The sequence below is a fragment of the Elephantulus edwardii genome, unplaced genomic scaffold (genome assembly GCF_000299155.1).
Source record: "Elephantulus edwardii isolate Elephantulus edwardi_28Jun2011 unplaced genomic scaffold, EleEdw1.0 scaffold00031, whole genome shotgun sequence".
Classification (NCBI taxonomy): domain Eukaryota; kingdom Metazoa; phylum Chordata; class Mammalia; order Macroscelidea; family Macroscelididae; genus Elephantulus; species Elephantulus edwardii.
The window spans coordinates 21,054,511-21,068,130 of record NW_006399781.1 but is presented as its reverse complement, the minus strand read 5'-3'; the positions used below and the strand labels follow the sequence as shown (position 1 = coordinate 21,068,130).

At 37.8% G+C, this 13,620-nt stretch overlaps 1 protein-coding gene across 1 annotated transcript in view; it reads left to right on the top strand.

Moving 5' to 3' along the window:
- The window catches only part of ERI1 (exoribonuclease 1), a 47,434-nt gene that overhangs the window by 21,769 nt on the left and 12,045 nt on the right, over positions 1-13,620 (top strand). Inside the window, exons 5-6 of the mRNA XM_006884141.1 lie at positions 2,357-2,466; positions 4,785-4,899. Coding sequence (XP_006884203.1) covers positions 2,357-2,466; positions 4,785-4,899 — 225 coding nt within the window. The remainder of the gene's footprint in view (positions 1-2,356; positions 2,467-4,784; positions 4,900-13,620) is intronic.

The window sequence follows — 13,620 nt, the reverse complement described above, 5'->3', positions numbered from 1 at the left end:
TGAAAGCAGTGTGCTCTTTGGAGGCAAGGAAGGTCCTTGGAGAATGACATTGTGCTTGGAAAGGTGGAGGGTCAGTGTAAGAGAGGAAGACTCTCAACAACATAGATTGATAGAATGACTGTGACCGTGATCTCAGTGTGTTGGAGATGCTAAGGGTGGTAGAGGTTAGGGCGAGGTTCAGATCTGTGGTCTACAGAGTTGTTGTGAGTAGCAGTCATCTCAGTGGCATACAACAACAATGTGTAGTTTCATTTTCTTAATTTTCTAATTTTTGTATGAGTACATGTGTTTTGAGTCCTGCTGATTTATTTCATTCCTTCATCAATTCAACAGTAGGTGGCCTAGTGTCAAGAAGCTGCGCTGCAATCCCAGAGGCATGTGGTTCAAGGCCACTAGTTGCTCCACAGGAGAACAATGTGCAGTCTCCTCTGATGTGGTTAACTGCCTCTGAAAATCCGCCAGAGGGTCAGATTCTAACTCTATGGTACACAACAACTATAATACTACTCAACATTAAGAAAACAAAGATTCTCACCACCAGGCTAATTGGCAGCATCATGATAAATGGAGAAAAGACTGAGGTTGTTAAAATTTCATCTTGCTCAGATCCATAATCAACATTGGTGTCAGCGATGAGGAAATCACCCTTTTGCACCAGTAGTCAGAAAATCGAAAGACAAGTTGCAGGGAGCTCTGGTGGCTTAGTGGCAAGAGGCTGCACTGCAATCCCAGAAAGACATGGTTTGAACCTACCAGATGCTCTACTTGAGAAGGAGGGGCAATCTCCTCCTGTACCATTGGATCCAATTTGATGGTATGCACACACAAAAAATAATTAAATAAGTGATTTTTTTTAAAAAAAAGACTAGTTGCATTGGGAAAAGTCTCCTGTCAAGAATCTCTGTCAAGAGTGCTAAAGAACAGTTATGTCAGTCTACAGACTAAGGTGCCTGACCCAGGCCATAGTCTTCTCAGTTACTTGCCGTGCATCTGAGAGTTTGACAGTGGCTAAGAATGACTGAAGAAGAATTGATGCCTTTGAGTTGTGGTATTAGAGAAGAGGATTGGACATACTATGGACTGCGCCAAGAGCAAGCTGATTTGTCATGGAGAGGGTGAAACAGATTGCTCCTTGGAGGTGAGGAGTTTGAAATTCTGTCTCACATAGTTTTGGCATGTTGCCAAGAGGGACCAGACCTTGGAGAAGGACATCATGCATTGAAGGGCAGAGGGTCCAGTGCAGGAGGGAAAAACCTCGAATGAGATGGACTGACCCAGTGATTGAAAATGGGAGCAGGTGTGTCAGAAATGGTGGGATTGGCACAGGATGGCTTAGAGTTCAGGATACTGTTCATAGAGTCGTTGTGCATCTTAGTCGATTTAACAGCATATAACAAGAACAACTGTCAACAATTTCATCTAAATTGGATCCACAATCAATACACTTGGTACCAGCAGTCAGGAGACATATTAACTAACACTGGTAAAGTCTATAGTCAGAGATGTCTCCAAATGACTGAGGAGCAGTGGTATTAGTTTGAGGACCAAGGTGTGCCTGACTCAGGCCATGGTCCTTTCAGTCACTTGCTGTGGAGATCTGGACAGTGAGTAAAGATAACAGAAGATTTGATGCTTTTAAATTATGGTGTTGGAGAAGAGTAGTGAATATGCCATGGACGGCCAAAAGAACAGTTACATGTTTTGGAGAAGGTGCAGCCAGAGTGCTGCTCCCTGGAGGCAAGGATGGTGAAGCTTCATATTGCATACTTTGGGAACCTTGCTAGGAGAGGCTATTCCTTGGAGATGGATACCATGCATGGAAAGGTGGGGCATTGGAGAGGAAAGGAAGACTCTCAACCAGGTGGTATCAGTTACAGAATTATATACTGCAGTGGGAAGCAACCTCTTGTATTTGGCTGTCAATAATTTTCAGTTATCTTAAAATTGAAAATTAAGGTGGATCTAACCAAAGTAGTCAATCATGAAATGCTTAACACGTTGCCACAAATGACGGCTATATATGTTTCTAAGCATGGTCATCAATTTAAAATTGTGCGGCAATGTGTTAAAACATTGTTTGCTGGCTCATAGCTCACTCTGCAATGGATTTTCATAGACAGTAAATTGCACAAAGGAAATTGCCCATATTTTTTCCCATGAAGCAGCTGGTGGATTCAAACCACCTGCCTTTGGGTTGGCAGCACAATTCCTTACTTATAGTAGACCACCAGAACTCCCTTAAAACAGTATAGATTTTTCTTTTATTTATTGCCTTCTTCCTTACATAATTCTGCATATATTGTAGGACTATGCCTAAAATCCCTGATTTTTATATATTTTACTTTTCTATCCTTAGGATCAGGTAGACAGAGCTGATACCTTCCCTCAGGTACTAAAGAAAGTAGTTGATTGGATGAAATTGAAGGAATTAGGAACAAAGTATAAATATTCCATATTAACAGATGGGTGAGTATTTAGAACCATTATCTTTTTCTTTAAAAAAACCCCAACAACTGTCTTTTAAGATTTAAGGAGCCCTTCATTTAACTACTTTTGAAATGACCCCAAGGAATGCACGATGCTGAATGAAGATCCTAGAGTTGCTCCATCCCACCCACTGTTATTGATTAGATACCAGCACTTCGCACCCTGTAGGACAGAGCAGAACTGCCCTGTAGGGTTTCTCAGGCTGTAACTCTTTACAAAAGTCGGTTACCTCATCTTTCTCACATAGAGTGCCTTGGTGTGTTTAAACTACTGACCTTGAAGGTAGCAGCCAAGCATTGTAACCACAATACCACTAGAGATCCTTGAACTAGACTCAAGTTGCAACAGATTCATCACAATCTTTCATTTGCTGCTTGTGCAACTTTTAAATCATTGAAAAAGACTTTGGGCCCTCTCTTGCAGTAAGGCAAGGTTAAATTAAAACCATCTGCATCTCCTCCTACTTACCTACAAACTCAGCATAAAGACATACTTAGGAACAGATCTGTTTGTAACCACTAGACTGCCTGTGCTTTTTACAATAGTCAGGCTGGCTCAGGGATTTGCAGTAATAGTTTATCTTTCTCCTATGTATTTTTCATACTTCTTTTCTAAAAGATCCTTTTCTTCATCATTATTCAAAGTGTCCCTTATTTTCTACCTCAGAATTAAAAATTACATTGATCTTGTCCCTCCTTAATGTCTTACAGCCGCTATGAAAAGTATCAGTTGGATAGGCAGCTGATAGTATATTCTAAAATCAAAACTTTATTATAAGTTTATAAAATTAAAGATTTCTTTTTGCCAAAATTTAGAAGTCCTTCCAGACTATGAACTTTTGGTCTTGATAATTTTCTGTGATGTTTAATGATAGTACTAACCTAAAAAAATCCATACTCAGAAATCATTAGCTATTTTTACCAATATAGCACAGAAAGTGTGGAAAAAAACAAGGATTACACACTAGTTGTTTCAAGATATTTTGATATTGTTATGCTGTTAAAACTGACCAATATTCTGTTTCAAACTGGACAAATGATACACCGAAGCTGAAAGGTCATGTACATAAGAGGTCTAGAAATACTTTCTCAGCCAGTAGATGACTTTTGCCTTGTAATGTGAACTCAGTTAGCGGCTGACAATAGAACTACACCAACTGGCTTTGCTGGTTGTATAGAGGGTAGTACATCTTTAGCCTTATCTACATAGTGGGTCTAGAGACTAGTAATGATGTAATAATTATGTCATTACTATATTACTAATTAACTACATCATAATTATATTTCATTATAGAATGAAATTTGGGAAATAATTGACGAAACCTCCTTAGAAGTCTGTTACTTCTAACAGAAGTAGGAGACAACATTTGGTACAAACAGAAATTTGACGAGCTTAGGTAAGCAGCTCAGGATAGATGGAAGTTGCCTGGCAGAATATTTAAAATGCATAAAACCAGGAAATTTTGGGGCAGGTACTTGTTTTTAGTTCTCTTTAAATCCAGTTGAGGATACTCCTGATAATAGTATAACAACTGAGTTGAGAATTTTTTTTTTCTGCTGAAAGTTATAATTGCTACTTCCATTATTCCTTATGTCTTTGCCTAACACAAGGTATGTATGAACCAACACAGTTTCCAAGTAAACAGTCAGTATTCTGCTGCTTAATCACTGGACAGTAAACAGTCAGTATTCTGCTTCATCACTGGACAGTAAACAGTATTCTGCTGCTTAATCACTGGAATCAGTGTTGTAGAAGCATGTGCTATAGAATGGATTACAGTAACCATTTGAAATCAGCTGCTTATTTCCTTTTCATTTCTATTTTGTTTTGCTTTGTTTTATTTCAAGCATATCCTCAGACACCTTCTAAAATAAGCCTGAAGTTGAAAGTAAGTGTAGCAAAGGGTAATTTTAGAATTACGAAAAATTCTGTAAAAATGCCCACACAGGTAATCAGAACCATAAAACAGTCAAGGTGAGCTTATTTTATCAGTTTGTGAAATACTCAGTATAACCCAACTTTTAGTTTCTTTTTGATTTCCAAGTTTTTTACCTACTATAAGTTTGCTCAGATAACATGTACATGGTATAGCTTTTTTGCAAACCAACCAGTCTCATCATATGTTTAAGCCCTGTGTTCTCTGTGAGTGTTATAAGTAATATATTAATTTCTGTGGGCATGTTATCCCTTTGGTTAATAAGATGTTAATTTTATTATAAGCTGAATGTTATATGCAAACATGCTTGGAAAAGATGACATTGTTTTATCCACTTTTTTCTCATTTTTGATTTTACAAGTTCATGGGATATGAGTAAGTTCCTGAATATTCAGTGCCAGCTCAGCAGGTTGAAATATCCTTCTTTTGCTAAAAAGTGGATCAATATTCGAAAGTCGTATGGAAACTTTTACAAGGTAATATTTCTGTACTTTATTGATAGTGTTCTTAATGATAAATTTATTCTTTACATGTGCATTAAGTTGTGATTTACCAAAAGCTTTTCACAGAAATAAGTAGTATAATTAAGTTACTTTTCAAATTCTCAACTAGTTATCTTCAAAATAGTAACAACTTATGCTATTTTACTTATTTAACTTATCTGTATTTAAATAATTTAGCTATGTGAATATAACCTTCAGTGACAAGTGTTTCTAATTTTAGACTAATTAATGGGTGATTTGCTTCTGGAACAAAAGATGTCCACTAACTTTTCTTTTTCTTTCTTCTAAAAGTAAACTTTTAAAGATTGGCATTCCTACAAATGACACTCTTCTACCACAGCCTTTACTAGTACTGGGTTCTGGTCTCCTGAGGCAAAGACTTTTGAGTATTTTTCAGCTATTTACCTTATTATTAATTGCTTTCAAGTTGATTGTGACTCATAGTGACTACCTGTGACACACTAGAGCTAATCTCTTTTCCCCCCAAGAGTGGGTGTCCTTGAACCTTTTACTAGGGTTTAAGTCTGCCAAATTTATTAATTTTCAAATGAATATTCCTTGACTGACACAGCAATCTTTTGTCCATTTGCTGAACTGAACAACTTAGTGTTGCTGTGATGCTGCACACTGTTCCATAGTCTTGTCAAATACCATAATGGTTACCCATTATGTACAGTGTTTGAATGAGCTTCCAGATTGATTTATGCTGGGAAGCAGGAGTGGCATCCACTTCCTTAACTAGATGCTTCTGGAAACTCTCCAGATTCTCTAAACTCTACAAACTTTCTAAACTCTATAAATGTGCAGAAATGATTGTAGTTATAGAACAGAGTTTAGGTCTTTTGTGCAAAACTTACTCTCTCATATTCGACTTAATGACACTTAACCCCTGCTAAGTGAAACTAGTACTGTTATATATCTTTCAGTTTGTACATCACTCTTTGTCAATGTGCAGTATGAAGTAACCTGGGTTGCTGTGATGCTGAACCTTGTGCCATTGGGGTGTCAAATATCAGAATGGTTTTCCTAATGAGGACAGTGTTTGGTGGAGCTCCCAGTTGTAAAACAGGTTTGGAAGGAGGAGTGGCATCCACTTCCGACACCACATGCCTCTGGAAATCTATGAACTTGGTGAAATGACGACAGTTATGGAAAGGCATTAGGTCTTTTGTTCATAGAGTTGCTATAAGTTGCACTCGACTTGACAGCAGTCAACAACAGCAACAAGTATATTCTTTAGGGAAGCAGGTTGCCTTCTAAGTATTGGCTGAGTGAGTTTGAACTGCCCAACCTTTCTGTTAGTAGTCAAATGGTTAATTGATTTTACCACTCAGAAAAACCCCTTAAACTCTTTGTCATTAAGTTTGAATAGAATCATATCTGACCCTTTACTGGGTTTTCAAGGTTGTAAATCACACAGGCAGCACTTACTCATATGTCTCCTTCAGATTTGATCTGCCCAGAAAGGCTAGGCCTTTAGATTGGGCTTAATATTTACTTGGATAGTTATGAATTGTATGTTTATACTATTTCTTAAATTTTAAGTTTCAATTATCAAGTTCCTGTAATGAAAAGGAAGATTTATTTAGTGGTTAAGCCACCACTCCTGCATGCCCTTCATCTTTCCACATATTCCTAATAGAGCTGCCTTGCTTTACTAGTCAACTCATTATTCAGTGATTACATTCCTAGGACTGTGCAGTGCTCACAACTTTTCTTTAGATTTAATAATCAGCTCTGTTATTTACTTGTTCTGGTAGTCCCATCCAGGTTTTCAGTACTTAGAATAATCAGATATTCTGTCAATTTTTCTTTTCTGTTTTCCTTTTGTCCTTATAGACTACCTTACTGGAGCCTTTAATCCTGTTCTAATTTGAACAGTTTGTTTTCAGGCTCTTTCTTAAATCTTTCCTCGGGGATTATCTAAGCTTGACTGTCATGTGTTAGATCCTGTAACATCATCTGTCTTTACTGTCTCTTTTTTAGTGAAGCAAATTCTATAGTAGTTTCATGGGAAAGATGCATTTCCTTAAAAGCATGCTTTTACAGTTTCATAATGTATTTTTTATAACATTTTTAAAAACTGAAACATATGCCTAAAAGATGAGGGCAGGGAGACTTTAACCAGCTGTTTTAGAAAGTGATCACTTTTTTATCTGTCAGCTTATCACTGTAATAGTTAACTTCCAGCTTCTCAGAGCTAACCATAATTCATATTTTCCCAGCAACTGTTTCTTTGTTTTTCTTTATATCTTTAGTATTTAAATTTATATCTGAAACCATTTAGTTTTGTCTGGTTTTGAACTTGACATAAGTAGCATCATATTGCATATATAATTTACTTTCCTTCATTAAAATTATGTTTAAGTTTCATCCATGGATAGATACAGAGAATTTATTTATTTTGTGTGTATGTGTGTATGTATGTGTGTACCATCAAATCTGATCCAACTGGCACAGGAGGACATGGCCCCTCCTTCTCCAGCACAGCATCTGGTGGATTCGAACTGTATACCTCTGGGGTTGCAGTGCAGCTTCTTGTCACTAGGCTACCAGACCTCCCTAGATATAGAACATTTAATTGCTTTGTAGAAGTGTGTAAGATGGGTATAGAGCATTGAGTTCCTTTGTTGAATCTCATTATATGAATATCCTGAACATTAACAGTGTATTTATTCATTTTACTTTGCATGCCAATTTGAGTTGTTTTTAAATATGAGGCTTTAAAAAAAAAGAAAAAATATGAGGCTTTTATGATCAGTAGTCGGTAGGGAGGGAGCTTTGGTGTCCTCGTTGTAAGGAGTTGCACTGCCAACCAAGAGGCACAGAGTTTGAGTCCATCAGCTGCTCCATGGGACAATGGTGGGCAGTTTCCTCCTATGTGTTTTACTGCTCTGACACCTGCTGGAAGGTTAGTCAGCCATGAATCGGTTGTATCTCGATGACACGTAACAACAGTGAGGAGCTGCACTGCTAATCCAAAGGTTCTCTTATATCTCTGTGGATATTATCTAACATCTCTCCTGTGATTTACAGCCTCAAAAATTAAAAAGGTCGCATAGTTTGATGGGTAGAAAGGCTGAAATGAAGGAAGTGAGAAAGATCCATTGTGAAAAACAATGTATGTGAACTTTGTAAATAAACCAGTGTAAAATTTTAAAAAAAAAGCAGAGATATGAAAAAAAAAAAATTCAGTGGCGAGTCAGTTGTGAATCAGTTCCTGTTGGATACTACTGAGTTTGAGGTTTGGTTTTTTTTAATTGTCTTTTTTTGAGACTGTTATAAATATTTTTTACACGCCTTCTGGTACCTTCAAGTACTTATTTCTCTAGGGCATAAACTTAGGAGTGGAAATACTGGGTAATAAGGTATGCGCATCTTTAACAATTAACATAAGATAAAATAAATACTTTTCTAAAGGATTTGTATCCAGTTATACTCTCACCAGCAAAGTATGTGAGTTATAGTTCTGTGTCTGCTGATAGCTCATATTGCCAGACATTTTTGTAAATCTGATAGAAGCTTATTGGGGTTTTGTCTGCTTTTCCTTTAACTATACACATAGTTATTATTGAGAGCAGACATAGCAAGACATGGACCAATTCAACAGTTGCTGCATGTACAATTTAGTGATACTCTTCATATTTTTTCAATTGTACAATCATGCTTATCTTACTTTTCTGTAATTTTCTTCATTAATATTAATAGTGCTTTTAAGTATAGCAGAGATTGTTGGGATGGCCCAGGATCAGCAGGTTTACCATCTGTTGAAATGGTCTGAACTGGCTTAATGACATGTAGCAGGTTCTAGTTTTAGTATTTTGAAGAACAGCCACACTTTTCCACAGCATCAGTAATATTTTACATTCCTACCAGTGTTGTTAGAAAGGGTATTCCTTGGAAATAGCTCTGGTGGCTTCACAGTAAGAAATTGTGCTGCCACTCCCAACAAATGTGGTTTGAATCCACCAGCTGCGCTGTGGAAGAAAGATGTGCAGTCTCTTCCCCAAGAGATTTTCTGCCTCTAAAAACCCATTGGAGTCTCAGCTATAGTTAGTTCCAACCTGAAAGCATACAACAACATTGCTTGGAGAAGAACATCATGCTTAGAAAGATGGAGGGTCAGTGAAAGAGAAGGCCGTTAACAAGATTGTTGTGACTGCAGCAGTGCTTTGTATAAGTCAGAGATAATGAGGATGACACAGGATAGGACAGTGTTGTTCATAGGGTCTATGTTATTCATAGCATTTTGAGTTGTACTTAGTAGCACTGCAACGTTAACTTAAAAGTTGCAAGAACACGGAAACAGCCCAAATATCCAACCACAAATGAATGGATTGAGGAATTATGGTACGTTCACACAATGGAATACTATGCAACACACGGAGCAATGATTTTGTAAATTATTACCTAACTTTGGAGGGATTGGAAAGTGTTATGCTGAGTGAACTAACTCAGTCCAGCAAGGTTAAATATTGTGTAAAACCACTGTTGTAGAATGAGTATAAGGATCCAAGAGGGGTGGGAGAAGGTGGAAGCAGAGGGATGTGGATGTGCAGGGGGTAGGGGTGATTATTCATGGGTTGTACAATTTAATGGGTGGGGGTTGAGGGAAATTGAAAGAATTTGTTCAAATTTGTATTCAAATTTTGTAAATAAATTAGTTGTTGTTAAGTGCCGTTGAATCTTAGACTACTCATAGTGACCCTATGAATGAAAGGCATGAGCACTGTTCATAGAGTTTCCACAGGCAAGCCATTTCAGAAATGGATGCCACTCCTGCTCCCAAGCTTCTTTTAATCGGAAAGCTCCACCAGACACTGTCTGCCATGGGTAACTATCATCACATTTGACACATCAGTGTCACAGTGTTTAGCATCACAGCAACCACGTGTTACCTCTGTAGAGCGAATGGACAGGCCAGTGCTATACCACCTAGAAGAATGACTATAAAAACCAATTTGAACCAGGCCTGAGGGCCGCAAAGGGAAAAAAAAAGTTGACCTTTCTAGCTATTACATTACCCCCTTTGGTTTCCAGCTACCTTAATTGCAGACACATGGTCTTGCATATCATCAACAACTGTGGGACTAGGAATGAGAGATTCCCTGCTTCCCAAGCAAGACTTGAAGGAGACTGGTGAGAGCAAGACCCTGGTGGTGGAAGTATAGAGGCTATGGTATTGCTGTGGCAAGGTGTAACCAGGAAGCCCTGAGATAAAGGCCACAGTTAAAGAGTTTTTGTTCTTGCTTGATGGTTGCAGGAGAAGCTGACTTATAACTGCTCTCAGGCATACCTTGCTAGATAATTTGGATTTGTGCTACTGAGCTGAACCTGGACTTAATAATAATTGAGTAATTGTGTTTTGCTATTAACCTTGTTTGGGACTGCTGAGCTTAAACCCTGGATTTGCACTGGGTAATATTCTTTGCATCTCCAACTTACTTTCCTAATAAACCTCACTTTTGGTATCACAACTGTATCAAAAGTATCTTGGTATCAAAGTCTGTGAGTTAGCAGTGAATATAGAGCCCAGTGATTGGTGGAAATAGGTGCAGGAGCATGGGTGGGGGGCGGTCTATATAGCAGCTATCTGTTTGCTGCTGTGGATATTATTGTTGGGCAAAGTACTCTTTTATAAAGCAGGTGGAAGTCAGACTCAGTCACCAACCCCATGTCTCATCTGCTCCTGTTGCACCTAACAGTAGCAACCAGTGATAGATGAGAGAAAGGTTTGAATTTCCTGACATCGTGACTGACATTTGAACCTGCATTCCTCTTATAAATCCCACTTGGTCTTGTTGCATGACTCTTGTAATACACTGTTGGAGTTTGTTTGCTAGTGTTTTGTTGAGAATTTTGCCCCTAGATTTATACAAGATAATTGGCCTCTAGTTTTCTTGTGGTATCTTTGTGTGATTTTGTTATCAGGTTTCTATTTGCCTTAGAGAATTTCTTCTCTCTCTTTTGGCAGAGTTTATCAGTGAAGGTGACCAGGCTTTAAATTAATGTTTGGTATTTGGTTCAAGACCTTTTTTTATGTTGGGGGGGTGGTTTGATCATTGATTGAATCTCTTCACTTATTAGGAATAAAAGACTGTATTTCCTTTTGAGTCAGTTTGGGTAGATTGTGTGCTTTTAAAGTTTGTTCATTTTATCTAGGCTGTTTAGTTTGTTGCCATACAGTTGTTCATAATATTCTTTCACATTATTGTTTCTTTTGGGTCAGTTGTAGATCTTTTCAGAGAAACACCTGATTTTATTGATTCTTTTTTTATGGTGGGGCCCCCTCCCCACCCCAATCTGATCTTTGTTACTTCCTTTCTTCTGCTAGGTTTGTGCTTAGTTGGCTCCCATCTCTTTTTCTTTCTGGAGGTGTCAAATTAGGTTGTTAATTTGAGACCTGTTGTTGCCTTTAAAAGAAAAAGGTGTTTATTGCTTTAAGATTGCTGAGTGCTGCTTTCCCTGCATCTGGTAAGCAGTGTTCTGCTTTCATTTTCATTTGACTATGAAATTTGTGATTTTTCTTTTTATTTCTTACTTAATTCATTGGTAATTTTAGAGTTCACCTTTTAGGTTATGTGTATGTCTATATTTTACAGTTTTTCTACCTACACTGCTTTGTTGTAAAAAAAGAATGCTTTCTTTGTTTTGATTCTTTCAAACTCATTAAGAGTTGGTTTGTAACTTAATATGTTGTTTGTTCTTGAAAATCATCCATTTTCCCTGGAGTAGAATGTATTTGTTTTGGTTTTGAGTGGAATGTTCTCTGTATTCATGTGTTAAGTCAGCTTCATTCACATCCTTGGTTTACTTCTTGATCTTCCAACTCTTATTGTAGTACTGTTTATTTCTTCATTTAGTCTTTCTTCATTAAGTATAATAATGGCTGTTTTCAGTCAATGTTCTGATTCACACTGCTTCTATTTCAGTCTTCTATTCCCAGTGTTGAGTCTATCCACATTTAAGATTGTTAAATTGTCCTGATTAATTGACAACTTTTTCATTTTTGTAATATCTTTTTCCCTTCTAAAAGATTTTTGCCTTAAAATCTACTTTGTCTCATATTGAGATTGCCACCTGTGGTCTCCTTTGGTTATTTTATCATTACATATTTTTCCCCACCCTTTCACTTTCAATTATGGTTTATCTCTTAAACAACATATACTTGGATTACTTTTATTAGGTGCACTGCAATCCCAAAGGCATGTTGTTCAAATCCATGAGCTGCTCCACAGAAGAAGTATGGGTAATCTCCTACCATGTTATTAACTACCTCTGGAAACCCTCTGGTGTCAGCCATGGGTTGGTTACAACTCAGTGGTACACAACAGCAGTAGCAACAACAGCCATTCCCTGCCTTCTTAATGTTTGGTCCACTTACATTCACTGTACTTGTTGTTATTGTTGTTATGTGCCATCAAGTTGCCTGCAACTCTTTGTGACCCTATGTACACTAGCTCTGAATTCCGTCCTATCTTGAGTCAGTCTCACTGTCTCCGACACACCTGCCCTTACTACTCCAGTTACTGTGTCGATCCATCTTATCCAGCGTCTTTCCTGCATTGCTCCTCCACCCTTCCAAGCATGATGCCCTTCTCCAAGGACTGGTCCCTCCTGGCACCATACCCAAAGTATGTTAGACGGAGCTTCAAATTCCTTCCTCCAGAGAGCAAATTGGTTTTACCTTCTCCAGAAACAGACCTGTTTGTTTTCTTGGCAATCAAAATATGTTTATTACTCTTCTCTTGCACCGCAAGCAAGAGATTGTCCAGCTCTCAGATGCATAACAAGTAATTGTGAAGACCAAGGTCTTGATCTGGTGCACCTTAGTCTCTAGACTGACTTCTTTGCTCTTCAGCACTTTAGTGAAGTCCCTGACAGCAGATGTTCCAAATCCAATTTGTCTTTTGGTTACTTGGCTGCTGGTTCCAAGAGTATTGTGTTTGGACCTGAGCAAGCTGAAGTTGTTGACAATCTCAGAGGTCTCTTCTCCATCTATCATGGGGCTGCCAGTTGGCCGAGTGGTGAGAATTTTTGGAGACTGCAGTGCTTGACTTTCTGCAGCAGGTGCTTCAGTCCTCCTCAGTTTCAACAAGCATGATTATGTCATCTACATAATTCAAGTTGTTAATTGTCTTCCTCCGATTCTGATGCCACGTTCCTCTTCATAAAGACCAGCCTCCCAAATGATCCGTTCCGCATACAGATTAAAAAGATATGGGGACAGGATATATCCCTGATGAGCTCCTTTCCTGATTTTGAAAGATGCAGTGTTTCCTTGCTCTGTTCTGACAACTGCTTCCTGGCCCAAGTACAGGTGTTACATGAGCATAATCAGATGTTTTGGGATTCCTATTTTTCCTGGAAGTTGACATGAACTGCAGGATCCTCCCTCCCTCTGAATTGCCATCATTTAGTTAGTTTGAATTGTCTGATGTATAATAATAATAACGATTATTAATGTTTATTATAATACTATTTAAAAATAATGTCTATTATAATTATTACAGTATAATAATAATGGCATAACAAGTATTATCAAAGTTCTTTATAGTAATGTCTCAGACCATGTTGAGCAACAAAGAAATCTAAAATGATGATCCTAAGCTTATTGACTATACTTTTGCATGTTGTTGTTGTTGTTATGTGCTGTCGAGTCACTTGCGACACATAGCGACCCTATGTACAACA